The sequence below is a fragment of the Musca autumnalis genome, unplaced genomic scaffold (genome assembly GCF_047663935.1).
Source record: "Musca autumnalis isolate F117 unplaced genomic scaffold, ASM4766393v1 scaffold_2, whole genome shotgun sequence".
NCBI lineage: Eukaryota > Metazoa > Arthropoda > Insecta > Diptera > Muscidae > Musca > Musca autumnalis.
The window spans coordinates 211,126,607-211,143,637 of record NW_027411755.1 but is presented as its reverse complement, the minus strand read 5'-3'; the positions used below and the strand labels follow the sequence as shown (position 1 = coordinate 211,143,637).

The 17,031-nt window shown below is 35.5% G+C and overlaps 1 protein-coding gene, 3 long non-coding RNA genes and 2 pseudogenes across 5 annotated transcripts; 3 read left to right on the top strand and 3 right to left on the bottom strand.

Moving 5' to 3' along the window:
* Window positions 1–968: 968 nt before the first annotated feature.
* On the top strand, window positions 969–2,373 carry LOC141395222 (mannose-P-dolichol utilization defect 1 protein homolog). Its single transcript, XM_073970766.1, has 2 exons — window positions 969–1,451; window positions 1,517–2,373. The coding sequence occupies exons 1-2, from the start codon at window positions 1,367–1,369 to the stop codon at window positions 2,215–2,217; spliced, it is 786 nt and encodes a 261-aa protein (XP_073826867.1). The 5' UTR covers window positions 969–1,366; the 3' UTR covers window positions 2,218–2,373.
* LOC141395226 (uncharacterized) lies at window positions 2,358–5,460 on the bottom strand. Its single transcript, XR_012410575.1, has 3 exons — window positions 5,191–5,460; window positions 4,754–4,793; window positions 2,358–4,452 (listed from the first exon to the last, which is right to left on the bottom strand). It is a non-coding gene; the product is annotated as an uncharacterized lncRNA (long non-coding RNA).
* Window positions 5,461–5,612: 152 nt separating this feature from the next.
* On the top strand, window positions 5,613–9,189 carry LOC141395221 (protein sly1 homolog; annotated as a pseudogene).
* Window positions 9,190–9,236: 47 nt separating this feature from the next.
* LOC141395225 (uncharacterized) lies at window positions 9,237–11,245 on the bottom strand. Of its 2 annotated transcripts, XR_012410574.1 has the most exons (4): window positions 11,100–11,245; window positions 10,695–10,833; window positions 10,258–10,297; window positions 9,237–9,956 (listed from the first exon to the last, which is right to left on the bottom strand). It is a non-coding gene; the product is annotated as an uncharacterized lncRNA (long non-coding RNA). The 2 variants fall into 2 exon arrangements; XR_012410573.1 differs by lacking the exon at window positions 11,100–11,245 and having other exon boundaries at window positions 10,695–10,872.
* Window positions 11,246–11,367: 122 nt separating this feature from the next.
* On the top strand, window positions 11,368–14,889 carry LOC141395218 (protein sly1 homolog; annotated as a pseudogene).
* Window positions 14,890–14,936: 47 nt separating this feature from the next.
* LOC141395227 (uncharacterized) lies at window positions 14,937–16,916 on the bottom strand. Its single transcript, XR_012410576.1, has 4 exons — window positions 16,800–16,916; window positions 16,395–16,533; window positions 15,958–15,997; window positions 14,937–15,656 (listed from the first exon to the last, which is right to left on the bottom strand). It is a non-coding gene; the product is annotated as an uncharacterized lncRNA (long non-coding RNA).
* Window positions 16,917–17,031: the final 115 nt, after the last annotated feature.

Here is a 17,031-nt window from a genome sequence, read left to right as displayed (position 1 = left end):
AACAGATGCTACTATGGTTTAAGTAAGCAATTTAAAAACAAAGCCACATCTCGTCAAACAAAAGTAACACTATACAAAACGCTGATACTACCCGTGCTAATGTATGGCTCCGAAGCATGGGTACTTGCACAAGCAGATAAGGCAGTGCTTGGTGTGTTTGAGAGGAAAATTCTTCGAAAGATCTACGGGCCGATTTGCGTTGACGGTGAATATCGACGTCGTATGAACCACGAGCTATATAAGCTATACAAAGACATGAATATAGTTAAACTTATCGAGATGCAACGATTGCGTTGGCTATCATAAGAATGAACGATGATGAACCCGCTAAAAAGGCGTATGAATACATGCCACATGGCAGTGCACGCAGAATCGGGAGGCCTAAGCTTCGATGGAGCATACAAGTGGATGAAGAAATTAAAAGGCGCGGTATTCCAAAAACGAAGCGAAAAACAGAGAGAATTGGAGATCTTTTCTTAGTTCGGTCTATGGAACAAATGTTCTGTAATGGGCCAGCTAAGTAAGTAAGTAAATAAAGACTTGCGTACATAATACGGCGTTTATATTATAGTTTTTTGCAGGGTTAACCTTCTTTATGAGGATTTGTTTGAAGTATATACAATGGAAATGACATTTGAAACCCAGACCCACTGGGTTAACCTTGTTATATATAAACGGCCTATAAGCTTCCTTGCCTGGTTGCCTTGCTTTCCTGCTTCATTTTTGACATAATAAAAATAAAAGAATAAAGGAGGCCGAGCAAATTCCGAACTGGGTTGCCCTTTTCTTTTTTATTCTTTTATCAGAAGCAAGCAAGGCAACCAGGCGAGGCAGCTTATGTACGTTGGCCTTTACTCCCGAAATTCGAAAAAATTACCATTATTTTTTGCTTTCTCTGACATTTTGGAAATATTTGATAAAGCTAGCGTTTTTCTTTATATACCCAGTTAGCAACACTTTTCTGCCATTTGTTTAAATTCTTTTATCTATCGATTTGTTTTGTTGCGTTCTTGTTCTAGTGCGTTTATGTGGGTGATTTTGAATAAACAGGGAGAATAAATCAAAGAATTCAATTGAAGATAACATTCTAAACGTGTAAAGTCCAATTAAAATTGTTTTCCTACACGCCAACGTAAAGAAAACTCGAATTTCTTTGGTCAATTGACAGATAAGAGGCACAGCTGATTCTGATTGTATGTTGTTGTTTCTGGTGGTGGTTGCCTAGTGAGAGTTCAAGAGTACAGTAGCGAGGCAAGCAGACGTGTCAATCAAAAAACCGGCGAAAAAAGAACAAAATCCACGACATTTTTTTACAAAATTAGAAAATTGGAACAATTATCTAAGCGCAAAAACTATAAAGCAAACTATGGAAGTATTCAAGAAAGGAGCCTTATTCCTCATGTCGGAGGAATGTTTTGACAATTACTTTGAGGAACATAACTTTTTTGATGGTGAGTTAAATCTCTAAGAGAACAAGCAGAAAAATATATTAACTCCTGACCTTCTTCTTTTACAGTACCCTGTTTCAAGGCATTGCTAAGTAAAGGCCTTGGTTTGGCCATTATTGCCGGTTCTCTACTAGTCAAGGTACCTCAAGTCTTGAAGATTTTCAACAGCAAATCTGGCGAAGGTATAAATTTGATCTCTGTCCTCTTGGACTTGACCGCCATCACTGTACATATGGCCTATAGTTATGTAAGTAAATTCCCCTTCAGTGCATGGGGTGACAATACCTTCTTGGCATTCCAAACCGCTGCCATTGCTGCTATGGTTCTATTCTATGGTGGAGCTAAAACCAAATCGTTGCTATTCTGTGTCATCTACGGTGCATTGGTGTATGTGTTGTGTTCTGGTCTTTTGCCCTTCAAAATTTTGGTTACCATTCAAAGTTTAAATATTCCAATTTTGTTGACTGGAAAACTATCACAGGCTGTAACAAATTACAAAAATGGTTCCACCGGTCAACTGTCTGCGGCTACAGCATTCCTCTTGTTTGCCGGTTCATTGGCTCGTATCTTCACCTCCATCCAGGAGACCGGCGATAAAATGATGATTATGACGTTCTGTGCGTCATCATTCGCCAACGGTGTTATTGTTTCTCAAATGTTATACTATTGGAATAAGACTGGTAGAAAGAGTGCAGCTGGAGCTGCCAAGAAGGCAGGTGGTGCCGCCAAAACTGCAGCTAAAAAGACAAAGAGCAAGAAGGTCGATTAAATTATATATTGGCAACAACAACAAATTGTAATGTATATTTTATACATTTTTTTAAGATAATCGTAATGTGAGTGTGTACGTTATGCAAAATGACAGTTTTTTTTTATAAAAAAGAATAAATTAATAAAATTTAATTTTAGTTGGATTTTAATGAAATTCAAGTTTGTTTTATTAGGGAATGCGGAAAAACGAGGAATAAGAGAACTGCTGAAGACATCACTTAGGGCAACAAGTGCGTTTAATAAATGTCTATTACATTGTACAGAATCTAAAATTTTAAACATTAACTAGCTAGTCCAAAATACAACAAGCATATGGGGAAATATAAAATCTAACAAACTTTATCATGAGCGTAATAGTTAATACAATTAATAAACGTACCCTGATAATAATTTATAATAATTAGTGACTCACAACTCGCCTTTTACCACTTAATAATGTCGTGCCATTTTTCGATAAGTTTGGTCATCACAACTTGACATTTTATGTCTGGCAATTGTATTTTTGAGTACCAAAAAAATCGTCCGTTTTTAGCCCACCATCTAAACATTGAGTTCAAATTTAGACTGTAGATTGAATAAACTGAAAAAAAAAATCGATTGATTTAGTGCAACGGATCTACACAGAAGCGGGGCTGCCACCTCCAATCGGAAGGATGTAATGAATGCATAGATTGGACACATTTTCGAGACTTTTCGCGATATCATTCACGTTATGTTACATATCAACTCTCGATAAGAATAGAGGACATGTTAGTGTCCCAAGCTAAGTTCATGAACTCAAGTCTCACATTCCCGCTACGGCAATATTTTAATGTAATGCAGTTTGTGCAGATTTTTCTTCAAACTCTTAGAATGGTTCCAAGTTGTTCAAAATTTGTTATTTTATGAATTAAGTCCACATTATAAAAGTGCAGAAATCTGTCGCTATAGATCAAGGGAGTCTTTACAGACGAGCTGAAGGGAGTCTTTGGGGTCGATTATGGATAGCAACTCAACTGTAGTTCCGTTGCCAGAAGAGAAAATCATGCAATTGAAATGAGTAAAAATACGGAAATTTGTGTAAAATTCAATCAATATCAGTGTTTTGAACCTTCAGTTATTAATTTAATTGTAAAAAAGTATAAATTTTAATGCGGAAATAGAAAATTCTTTTACTAAATTTGCTGTGAGCAACGCAACTGGAGTTGGGTTGCAATCCATAATCGACCCCTTTATTGCCAAGCTGAAGGTTGTCTTTATAGACGAGCTGAAGGGAACCTTTATAGACGAGCTGAAGGAGTATTTATAGACGAGCGAAAGGGAGTATTTATGGACGACCGAAAGGGATTCTTTATAGACGAGCCGAAGGAAGTCTTTATAGACGAGCTCACGGAAGTCTTTATGGACGAGATGAAGGGAGTATTTATAAGCAATTGAAGGGAGTCTTTATAGAGAAACTTCCCGTAGTCTTTAAGTATGAGCTGGCGGCATTATTTATAGAAGAGTGGAAGGGAATCTTTAGAGACTAACAGAAGGGAGTCTTTATATACGAGCTGAAGGGTGTCTTTACAGACAGTCTCTATGGACGAGCTGAAGGTGTATTTATAAGCGATTCAAGGGAGTCTTTATATACGAGATGAAGGGAGCCTTAATAGACAAACTGCAGGTAAACTTTATGGAGGAGCTGAAGTGAGTCTTTATAGAGTAGCTGAAGGGAGTTTTTGTAGACGATATGAAAGGAATCTATATACGAAAAAAAGTCCAAGTTATGCTATAGTTCTTAATTTACTTTCTTGAAAAAAATTAAAAATTAATTAATTTTCTTTCTTGAAATACATATTACAAAATGTTTTTGGAAAAAAATATTAAACAAAATATTCTCCTTGCATCCAGACTCAAGAATTCTGCAACTTGAATTGGTTGCGTCCATAAGGAATCAGGGGACAGGTGAGTGTGATTAGCTGTGCAGCTAAGCAAATGCAGCATATGGTGTGGTCCCAATCCACATGCTGGGAATGTGTTGGGTATCGTGGCGTCCATTCGGGACCAATACAAATTGAGGCGGCTGCATCGTCCGTATCTTAACTGGCTAAAACCACTAGTCTTTGCTTTGGCAGCTGGCGTTCTTCTGATGCGATGAATGGGAAGTGGATGGAGTCTCCTCATGAAGATGGTTCACTGATGTCATGAGGAGGCACCCTGTGGCAGTCCTCAGGGCGGCATTCGGGCAGGCTTGAATCTTCTATCACTGGCACTACGCAAATATAGATAGATTGAGAAGATAATACATGTTAATTAACGTTAAATAATTGTTATTTTTTATTTAACCCTCCGTTGGATACCTGGGTCTGGCCAGGCCTTTTTTATAATATTCAAAAGCGTCTGGTCAGACCCAGGAGCCCAACGGAGGGTTAACTAACATTCTAAAAAAGAACAAATAAACAATGATAACAACATATAATAAGAAAACAATATCAACAACATATTATAACAATTATAAAACTACATTTAATTATTTAAACAATAACATATACACAAAGAATTTTGATTATTACCCAAAAAATTAAACTCTTCAAAACTTCATTTATAATTATCCTGTCAAAATAAAAAAGAAAAAACAAAAACAATATTAATCTCACCAATAATTCGATGAAATTCATAATATTCCTAATCCATAGAACAACAACGTTGAACCAATATGGAAATTCATTTAATTCCAATTCCATAAGTTCAACAGCTCTTTGTTCTATTTTTAATTGGGCTTTGCGAAAAATTTGCCAAAGAATTGCTGAAAGTTTTTTTCCTCCACACCAGAGGCATGTTGCAATTGCTGCAATTATCAAAATCAGCAATATTTTTGCAATCCGAAAGGCAAAGATTCCGATTCGCCCAAGCAAAAACAGAAATCTATAAATACATACATACATATATATGTACAAATGTTAACATTTATTTAAAAACGTTAATATTTGCAAATTCACATCATACTTACCCGTGGCTAGTTTTTGCACGATTTCCTACTCCCTCGCTATTGGTATTTAGCGTTTCCGGCATTGTATTGTATTTATTTTCTAGTTTGTTTTTCTTGAAAAATATATTTCCTTCTGGTTTGTTTGTTGTTTTTTCTGTAACTATTATTTTGATATTGTGTTATGACAATTTGTCATTGACTATAAAAAATAGGGTTTTCAATGTAGAAATATAATATTGGTTAATTTGTAAAATTGCATAAAATTAGAGAAATATTTATTAATTTGAACTGGCAATCAGCGGAAAAACGTGTCGCGTATAGTGAGAACATGTGATTGTGCTAAATATGTGTCTTTTTTCATTTCATTTGTAAAATGTGTCGTTGCTGCAATCCCTATTGTTCGAATGATCAAAGATGTCAATATTACAAGATAGGAAAAGTCAATTGTGAAAAATTAACTGTAGAGGGGGTTAACCTCTGTTGCTACGACATCATAGCAACATTCTGTTAAACGAAAACTGTTACTCATTGGAATATTGACAAGAAAAACATTAAAACTCAAATTTTACGGCGTTGACTTTTGTTTTTTTATTAAATAAAAATAAGAAATAGTGAAGAAATAAATTTCAGACACAAAACACGTCGTTAATGTTTTCTGCCGCGAGGAATGGGAATCAAAAACGATTGGCATTGCTGTTATCAATTCCAGTGTGTTGTGTAGCCATCTGTAACCAAAATGTGGAACTATTAGCATATGTTTTTGGAAAATGCATTTGTTCGGGTCTTTATTGCTATACGTCTTTGGAATGATTGTCACACAATTTTCAAAATGATTAGATTGACAATTGTTTTGATTGAAAATTGAATATTTCATCATTTTGGCAGATATCGGATAAATTGTAGGTGGATCGATCGAACCACACCCTCCGTGGAAGTGGATTGGACAGAAGCCTTAAATTTTCGGATCTTTATATATAATTGAGTATGATATTGGTAAAAAAAACTTCTTGTCAAAATTTTTAATTAAAATTCACCAAAACGCGACGCGGTACAATAAACAATATGCTGAGCAAGATCCATTTATCATTCATGATGCTGAGATTAAGATTGTATAAGGAGAAAAGAGTCAATGAGCTACATAAATACATACATGTATGTGTTGTAAAATGTCATACAATTTTGTTGGATACGCCGAGTTCTATATTCATCATCCCATCTAATTTAAGGCGAATACATGCATGTCCATATCGTACTGCTAATAGGACATTCATGTGGAACATTCTGGAAAGTGGTCTCAAAGAAACTTCGATTGCATTGAGCTTTTATCAATGAGCTATGTATGTGTTGGTACTGTGTTGCAAAAAACGCACCCATTTTTGTGGGATGCACCGAGTTCTGCGCAGGACTTTTATCTAATACACATGCACAGTACCCTAAGGTGTTGGCTGCTGAGCCGGTATGGAAAATCTTGATTTATGATCGTGTGGGTCAGAGAGTTGGGTGTTACGCTGCATGTGTAAGTAACTCCAATATAAATAACAACGAAGGATTTTTAATTATTCTCATTATTCCTTTTTATTTCAGACAATTACATTCTGATCGTGATTCCATAGCCGATGTGCCCGCAATCTACTTCTGTATGCCAACTGAAGAGAATCTCGATCGTATACAACAAGATTTTCAAAATGGCCTTTATGATATTTATCATTTGAACTTTTTGCCACCAATTTCAAAGCAAAAATCTTCTAGCTACAAGTACATTGCAAGCCGGCCCGGCTGTGTTGCGAACATACATCGTGTCTATGACCAATATGTTAATTTCATCAGTTTAGAGGATGATTTCTTTATTCTGAAACATCAAAAGTCTGATCAATTATCATATTATTCCATCAATCGTGCCAATACCCGTGATAATGAAATGGAAGCCTTAATGGATTCAATTGTAGATTCACTTTTTGCCGTTTTTGTAACATTGGGAAATGTACCAATTACTCGTTGTCCACGTAATACTGCCGCTGAAATGGTTGCACGAAAGCTAGAAAAGAAATTACGTGAAAATCTATGGGATGCTCGTTCAAATCTCTTTCAGATGGATGCTACCCAGGCTGGTGGTGGTGTATTTAGTTTTCAACGACCAGTACTTGATCGTAATAGGATCTGGCAACACCGTTACATCATACATGCTCATATCAAGCTTTGGTGCGATGTCTTGGAATTGGGTTTGAATTTGGTCTATGTTAAGGATGATCAACCAACGGGAGGTGAGTATATAAATATGTATTAGAAGCTCTTGGTGGCCTTTTTGGTAGAAAAGACTGATTGGCCTTCTATGAACTTTATCATAGTAAATAAAATAACATTTGGTTTTCTGATGGAATATCATTAAGTAGTCTTATATAGACGACCACTAGGTCTTTTTATAAAGAAGACGAATAGGTTTTTTATAGAAGACTATAAAGCAGGCATGACCAAAAAGAGAACGGAGAAAATGTGAATGTATTCAAAATATTGGCAACTTATAATAGTGTGTAAGTTTGTATTCACGCAAGCTATAAAACAATAACAAATCAAAACATTTGTTCTCTTTTGTACGCTCTTTCTGTGCGTTCGGGTCGTGTGCGTGTAAATTGCCGAAAATCATCGGCACCGCCGTGCCAAATGTGACCATGCTTGCTATAAAGATTTCGCATAGAAAATTTAATATTTTTGTGAAAATCTTAAAAGAAATCCAAGCTTTCGGCCTCTTTACTTGCTTTAAAAACTGTTACAAATCCATGTTTATGGCCTCTTATCTCTCTATCTCCACCTTTGCTCAGGTACCTGCAAAAAGCCAAAACTCTACGATTTGGATCGCAACGTTCGTTTTTGGGCAAATCACAAAGGCAGTCCATTTCCCACTGTGGCTGAGGCAATACAAGAAGAACTAGAATCATATCGCAATTCTGAGGAAGAAATCAAGCGTCTTAAAACATCAATGGGCCTTGTATGCTGAAGCTGAGGTGGCTTTCTCAATGGTCAATGATGCAACAGCTCGTCTTACCAATGCTGTCAATTCGCTGCCTCAACTAATGGAGAAGAAACGTTTAATTGATATGCACACGAAAATTGCCACAGCAATTTTGAATTGTTTTAAATCACGACGTTTGGATTCCTTCTTCGAATTGGAGGAAAAAATAATGTAAAAGCAAACTTTAGATATGCCATTGATGGATCTGCTAACAGATCCAGAATTTGGTACACCTGAAGATAAACTGCGTTTGTTCATTATTTATTATATATGTTCCCAAAATGTTCCCGACTTTGAAATAGAACGTTTAAAGGAAGTGCTGCAAGAAAACGGATGTGATTTGTCATCGTTGTTGTATATACAACGTTGGAAGGCTATTATGAATCGTACACCAGGTGGTGGTACCAAAACAGTTTCTACGTTCTCAAAATTGGTATCACAAGGTTCTTCGTTTGTTATGGAGGGAGTTAAGAATTTGGTAGTTAAGAAGCATGACAGAACTTGTTCTACAACAATTCCTAATAAGTTTCCTATTTTTCACAGAATCTTCCTGTAATCAAAATCACCGGACAAGTTATGGAATGCCGTAATAATCCCGAAACCGATGATTACCTTTATTTAGATCCGAAACTATTAAAGGGATTGATTTCATGCCCAAAAATCGTGCATTCTTCCAGGATGCTGTAGTTTTTGCGGTGGGTGGTGGTATTTATATTGAACACCAGAATCTTTTGGATTTTATACGACAGAAACAAACCGCCAATGTTAGTAAACGTATTGTCTATGGTTCATCCACGCTAACAAATGCCCAACAATTCCTAAAAGAACTATATATCTGCCTTGGGTCGTGAAATTCAAGGTCCTGTTTTAAGTTAGGATCGTCCGATCAGTGCTAAGGATATTTTCAATTTTAAATGCTGTTGAGCAGCAGTGTTCGTATGAATATAACACACAAACCGATAATGGGTGATATTTATACGACATAAATAAAAAATACCGAAACAATAAGGAAACTTTCTTCTTGCTTTTAATTTAGACCTTTAAATAAAAACGCTTTATGTTTGGGTTTCTGTTCTTCTATTTATGGTTGATATTTATAACTGATAATTTATAAACAAAAAATAAAATTGCGATTATTTTATGTAAAATTTTTTGCTTGGAATATTGAAACGGTACAATAAGAGACTGAAACGATTGGTAAATATGTTTTTGCTCTCTCTCTTTCCAACAGCTATATAATGTAGATCATAGATGAACAAGATGAGCAATCGCCTTTACATTTTCATACGATTCGCCAACAAAATGATCTCTTCGTGTTCATCGTTGTTGCAGATAGATGGTTGTTGTTGTAGCAACGCAAATAGTATGTTCTTTCGTGTATTATTTCAGTTATCAGGTTCTGGTTCCTCTGAGTCCAAACTCAAGAATTCTGCAACTTGAACTGGTTGCGTCCATAAGGAATCAGGGGACAGGTGAGTGTGATTAGCTGGACAGCTAAACAAATGCAGCGTATGGTGTGGTCCCAATCCACATGCTGGGAATGTGTTGGGTATCGTGGCGTCCATTTGGGACCAATACAAATTGAGGCGGCTGCATCGTCCGTATCTTAACACGGCTAATACCACTAGTCTTTGCTTTGGCAGCTGGCGTTCTTCTGCTGCGATGAATTGGAAGTGGATGGAGTCTCCTCATGAAGATGGTTCACTGATGTCATGAGGAGACACCCTGTGGCAGTCCTCAGGACGGCATTCGGGCAGGCTTGAATCTTCTGTCACTGGCACTACGCAAATATAGATAGATTGAGAAGAGAATACATGTTAATTAACGTTAAATAATTGTTATTTTTTATTTAACCCTCCGTTGGATACCTGGGTCTGGCCAGGCCTTTTTTATAATATTCAAAAGCGTCTGGTCAGACCCAGGAGCCCAACGGAGGGTTAACTAATATTCTAAAAAAGAACAAATAAACAATGATAACAACATATAATAAGAAAACAATATCAACAACATATTATAACAATTATAAAACTACATTTAATTATTTAAACAATAACATATACACAAAGAATTTTGATTATTACCCAAAAAATTAAGCTCTTCAAAACTTCATTTATAATTATCCTGTCAAAATAAAAAAGAAAAAACAAAAACAATATTAATCTCACCAATAATTCGATGAAATTCATAATATTCCTAATCCATAGAACAATAATGTTGAACCAATATGGAAATTCATTTAATTCCAATTCCATAAGTTCAACAGCTCTTTGTTCTATTTTTGATTGGGCTTTGCGAAAAATTTGCCAAAGAATTGCTGAAAGTTTTTTTCCTCCACACCAGAGGCATGTTGCAATTGCTGCAATTATCAAAATCAGCAATATTTTTGCAATCCGAAAGGCAAAGATTCCGATTCGCCCAAGCAAAAACAGAAATCTATAAATACATACATACATATATATGCACAAATGTTAACATTTATTTAAAAACGTTAATATTTGCAAATTCACATCATACTTACCCGTGGCTAGTTTTTGCACGATTTCCTACTCCCTCGCTATTGGTATTTAGCGTTTCCGGCATTATATCGTATTGATTTTCTAGTTTGTTTTTCTTGAAAAATATATTTCCTTCTGGTTTGTTTGTTATTTTTTCTGTAACTATTATTTTGATATTGTGTTATGACAATTTGTCATTGACTATCAAAGATGTCAATATTACAAGATAGGAAAAGTCAATTGTGAAAAATTAACTGTAGAGGGGGTTAACCTCTGTTGCTACGACATCATAGCAACATTCTGTTAAACGAAAACTGTTACTCATTGGAATATTGACAAGAAAAACATTAAAACTCAAATTTTACGGCGTTGACTTTTGTTTTTTTATTAAATAAAAATAAGAAATAGTGAAGAAATAAATTTCAGACACAAAACACGTCGTTAATGTTTTCTGCCGCGAGGAATGGGAATCAAAAACGATTGGCATTGCTGTTATCAATTCCAGTGTGTTGTGTAGCCATCTGTAACCAAAATGTGGAACTATTAGCATATGTTTTTGGAAAATGCATTTGTTCGGGTCTTTATTGCTATACGTCTTTGGAATGATCAAAGATGTCAATATTACAAGATAGGAAAAGTCAATTGTGAAAAATTAACTGTAGAGGGGGTTAACCTCTGTTGCTACGACATCATAGCAACATTCTGTTAAACGAAAACTGTTACTCATTGGAATATTGACAAGAAAAACATTAAAACTCAAATTTTACGGCGTTGACTTTTGTTTTTTTATTAAATAAAAATAAGAAATAGTGAAGAAATAAATTTCAGACACAAAACACGTCGTTAATGTTTTCTGCCGCGAGGAATGGGAATCAAAAACGATTGGCATTGCTGTTATCAATTCCAGTGTGTTGTGTAGCCATCTGTAACCAAAATGTGGAACTATTAGCATATGTTTTTGGAAAATGCATTTGTTCGGGTCTTTATTGCTATACGTCTTTGGAATGATTGTCACACAATTTTCAAAATGATTAGATTGACAATTGTTTTGATTGAAAATTGAATATTTCATCATTTTGGCAGATATCGGATAAATTGTAGGTGGATCGATCGAACCACACCCTCCGTGGAAGTGGATTGGACAGAAGCCTTAAATTTTCGGATCTTTATATATAATTGAGTATGATATTGGTAAAAAAAACTTCTTGTCAAAATTTTTAATTAAAATTCACCAAAACGCGACGCGGTACAATAAACAATATGCTGAGCAAGATCCATTTATCATTCATGATGCTGAGATTAAGATTGTATAAGGAGAAAAGAGTCAATGAGCTACATAAATACATACATGTATGTGTTGTAAAATGTCATACAATTTTGTTGGATACGCCGAGTTCTATATTCATCATCCCATCTAATTTAAGGCGAATACATGCATGTCCATATCGTACTGCTAATAGGACATTCATGTGGAACATTCTGGAAAGTGGTCTCAAAGAAACTTCGATTGCATTGAGCTTTTATCAATGAGCTATGTATGTGTTGGTACTGTGTTGCAAAAAACGCACCCATTTTTGTGGGATGCACCGAGTTCTGCGCAGGACTTTTATCTAATACACATGCACAGTACCCTAAGGTGTTGGCTGCTGAGCCGGTATGGAAAATCTTGATTTATGATCGTGTGGGTCAGAGAGTTGGGTGTTACGCTGCATGTGTAAGTAACTCCAATATAAATAACAACGAAGGATTTTTAATTATTCTCATTATTCCTTTTTATTTCAGACAATTACATTCTGATCGTGATTCCATAGCCGATGTGCCCGCAATCTACTTCTGTATGCCAACTGAAGAGAATCTCGATCGTATACAACAAGATTTTCAAAATGGCCTTTATGATATTTATCATTTGAACTTTTTGCCACCAATTTCAAAGCAAAAATCTTCTAGCTACAAGTACATTGCAAGCCGGCCCGGCTGTGTTGCGAACATACATCGTGTCTATGACCAATATGTTAATTTCATCAGTTTAGAGGATGATTTCTTTATTCTGAAACATCAAAAGTCTGATCAATTATCATATTATTCCATCAATCGTGCCAATACCCGTGATAATGAAATGGAAGCCTTAATGGATTCAATTGTAGATTCACTTTTTGCCGTTTTTGTAACATTGGGAAATGTACCAATTACTCGTTGTCCACGTAATACTGCCGCTGAAATGGTTGCACGAAAGCTAGAAAAGAAATTACGTGAAAATCTATGGGATGCTCGTTCAAATCTCTTTCAGATGGATGCTACCCAGGCTGGTGGTGGTGTATTTAGTTTTCAACGACCAGTACTTGATCGTAATAGGATCTGGCAACACCGTTACATCATACATGCTCATATCAAGCTTTGGTGCGATGTCTTGGAATTGGGTTTGAATTTGGTCTATGTTAAGGATGATCAACCAACGGGAGGTGAGTATATAAATATGTATTAGAAGCTCTTGGTGGCCTTTTTGGTAGAAAAGACTGATTGGCCTTCTATGAACTTTATCATAGTAAATAAAATAACATTTGGTTTTCTGATGGAATATCATTAAGTAGTCTTATATAGACGACCACTAGGTCTTTTTATAAAGAAGACGAATAGGTTTTTTATAGAAGACTATAAAGCAGGCATGACCAAAAAGAGAACGGAGAAAATGTGAATGTATTCAAAATATTGGCAACTTATAATAGTGTGTAAGTTTGTATTCACGCAAGCTATAAAACAATAACAAATCAAAACATTTGTTCTCTTTTGTACGCTCTTTCTGTGCGTTCGGGTCGTGTGCGTGTAAATTGCCGAAAATCATCGGCACCGCCGTGCCAAATGTGACCATGCTTGCTATAAAGATTTCGCATAGAAAATTTAATATTTTTGTGAAAATCTTAAAAGAAATCCAAGCTTTCGGCCTCTTTACTTGCTTTAAAAACTGTTACAAATCCATGTTTATGGCCTCTTATCTCTCTATCTCCACCTTTGCTCAGGTACCTGCAAAAAGCCAAAACTCTACGATTTGGATCGCAACGTTCGTTTTTGGGCAAATCACAAAGGCAGTCCATTTCCCACTGTGGCTGAGGCAATACAAGAAGAACTAGAATCATATCGCAATTCTGAGGAAGAAATCAAGCGTCTTAAAACATCAATGGGCCTTGTATGCTGAAGCTGAGGTGGCTTTCTCAATGGTCAATGATGCAACAGCTCGTCTTACCAATGCTGTCAATTCGCTGCCTCAACTAATGGAGAAGAAACGTTTAATTGATATGCACACGAAAATTGCCACAGCAATTTTGAATTGTTTTAAATCACGACGTTTGGATTCCTTCTTCGAATTGGAGGAAAAAATAATGTAAAAGCAAACTTTAGATATGCCATTGATGGATCTGCTAACAGATCCAGAATTTGGTACACCTGAAGATAAACTGCGTTTGTTCATTATTTATTATATATGTTCCCAAAATGTTCCCGACTTTGAAATAGAACGTTTAAAGGAAGTGCTGCAAGAAAACGGATGTGATTTGTCATCGTTGTTGTATATACAACGTTGGAAGGCTATTATGAATCGTACACCAGGTGGTGGTACCAAAACAGTTTCTACGTTCTCAAAATTGGTATCACAAGGTTCTTCGTTTGTTATGGAGGGAGTTAAGAATTTGGTAGTTAAGAAGCATGACAGAACTTGTTCTACAACAATTCCTAATAAGTTTCCTATTTTTCACAGAATCTTCCTGTAATCAAAATCACCGGACAAGTTATGGAATGCCGTAATAATCCCGAAACCGATGATTACCTTTATTTAGATCCGAAACTATTAAAGGGATTGATTTCATGCCCAAAAATCGTGCATTCTTCCAGGATGCTGTAGTTTTTGCGGTGGGTGGTGGTATTTATATTGAACACCAGAATCTTTTGGATTTTATACGACAGAAACAAACCGCCAATGTTAGTAAACGTATTGTCTATGGTTCATCCACGCTAACAAATGCCCAACAATTCCTAAAAGAACTATATATCTGCCTTGGGTCGTGAAATTCAAGGTCCTGTTTTAAGTTAGGATCGTCCGATCAGTGCTAAGGATATTTTCAATTTTAAATGCTGTTGAGCAGCAGTGTTCGTATGAATATAACACACAAACCGATAATGGGTGATATTTATACGACATAAATAAAAAATACCGAAACAATAAGGAAACTTTCTTCTTGCTTTTAATTTAGACCTTTAAATAAAAACGCTTTATGTTTGGGTTTCTGTTCTTCTATTTATGGTTGATATTTATAACTGATAATTTATAAACAAAAAATAAAATTGCGATTATTTTATGTAAAATTTTTTGCTTGGAATATTGAAACGGTACAATAAGAGACTGAAACGATTGGTAAATATGTTTTTGCTCTCTCTCTTTCCAACAGCTATATAATGTAGATCATAGATGAACAAGATGAGCAATCGCCTTTACATTTTCATACGATTCGCCAACAAAATGATCTCTTCGTGTTCATCGTTGTTGCAGATAGATGGTTGTTGTTGTAGCAACGCAAATAGTATGTTCTTTCGTGTATTATTTCAGTTATCAGGTTCTGGTTCCTCTGAGTCCAAACTCAAGAATTCTGCAACTTGAACTGGTTGCGTCCATAAGGAATCAGGGGACAGGTGAGTGTGATTAGCTGGACAGCTAAACAAATGCAGCGTATGGTGTGGTCCCAATCCACATGCTGGGAATGTGTTGGGTATCGTGGCGTCCATTTGGGACCAATACAAATTGAGGCGGCTGCATCGTCCGTATCTTAACACGGCTAATACCACTAGTCTTTGCTTTGGCAGCTGGCGTTCTTCTGCTGCGATGAATTGGAAGTGGATGGAGTCTCCTCATGAAGATGGTTCACTGATGTCATGAGGAGACACCCTGTGGCAGTCCTCAGGACGGCATTCGGGCAGGCTTGAATCTTCTGTCACTGGCACTACGCAAATATAGATAGATTGAGAAGAGAATACATGTTAATTAACGTTAAATAATTGTTATTTTTTATTTAACCCTCCGTTGGATACCTGGGTCTGGCCAGGCCTTTTTTATAATATTCAAAAGCGTCTGGTCAGACCCAGGAGCCCAACGGAGGGTTAACTAATATTCTAAAAAAGAACAAATAAACAATGATAACAACATATAATAAGAAAACAATATCAACAACATATTATAACAATTATAAAACTACATTTAATTATTTAAACAATAACATATACACAAAGAATTTTGATTATTACCCAAAAAATTAAGCTCTTCAAAACTTCATTTATAATTATCCTGTCAAAATAAAAAAGAAAAAACAAAAACAATATTAATCTCACCAATAATTCGATGAAATTCATAATATTCCTAATCCATAGAACAATAATGTTGAACCAATATGGAAATTCATTTAATTCCAATTCCATAAGTTCAACAGCTCTTTGTTCTATTTTTGATTGGGCTTTGCGAAAAATTTGCCAAAGAATTGCTGAAAGTTTTTTTCCTCCACACCAGAGGCATGTTGCAATTGCTGCAATTATCAAAATCAGCAATATTTTTGCAATCCGAAAGGCAAAGATTCCGATTCGCCCAAGCAAAAACAGAAATCTATAAATACATACATACATATATATGCACAAATGTTAACATTTATTTAAAAACGTTAATATTTGCAAATTCACATCATACTTACCCGTGGCTAGTTTTTGCACGATTTCCTACTCCCTCGCTATTGGTATTTAGCGTTTCCGGCATTATATCGTATTGATTTTCTAGTTTGTTTTTCTTGAAAAATATATTTCCTTCTGGTTTGTTTGTTATTTTTTCTGTAACTATTATTTTGATATTGTGTTATGACAATTTGTCATTGACTATCAAAGATGTCAATATTACAAGATAGGAAAAGTCAATTGTGAAAAATTAACTGTAGAGGGGGTTAACCTCTGTTGCTACGACATCATAGCAACATTCTGTTAAACGAAAACTGTTACTCATTGGAATATTGACAAGAAAAACATTAAAACTCAAATTTTACGGCGTTGACTTTTGTTTTTTTATTAAATAAAAATAAGAAATAGTGAAGAAATAAATTTCAGACACAAAACACGTCGTTAATGTTTTCTGCCGCGAGGAATGGGAATCAAAAACGATTGGCATTGCTGTTATCAATTCCAGTGTGTTGTGTAGCCATCTGTAACCAAAATGTGGAACTATTAGCATATGTTTTTGGAAAATGCATTTGTTCGGGTCTTTATTGCTATACGTCTTTGGAATGATTGTCACACAATTTTCAAAATGATTAGATTGACAATTGTTTTGATTGAAAATTG

Coding starts and splice junctions, on each gene's coding strand:
- LOC141395222 (XM_073970766.1), top strand. CDS start 1,367: ATGGAAGTATTCAAGAAAGGAGCCTTATTCCTCATGTCGGAGGAATGT. Junction 1,452..1,516: donor GGAACATAACTTTTTTGATG/GTGAGTTAAATC, acceptor CTTCTTTTACAG/TACCCTGTTTCAAGGCATTG.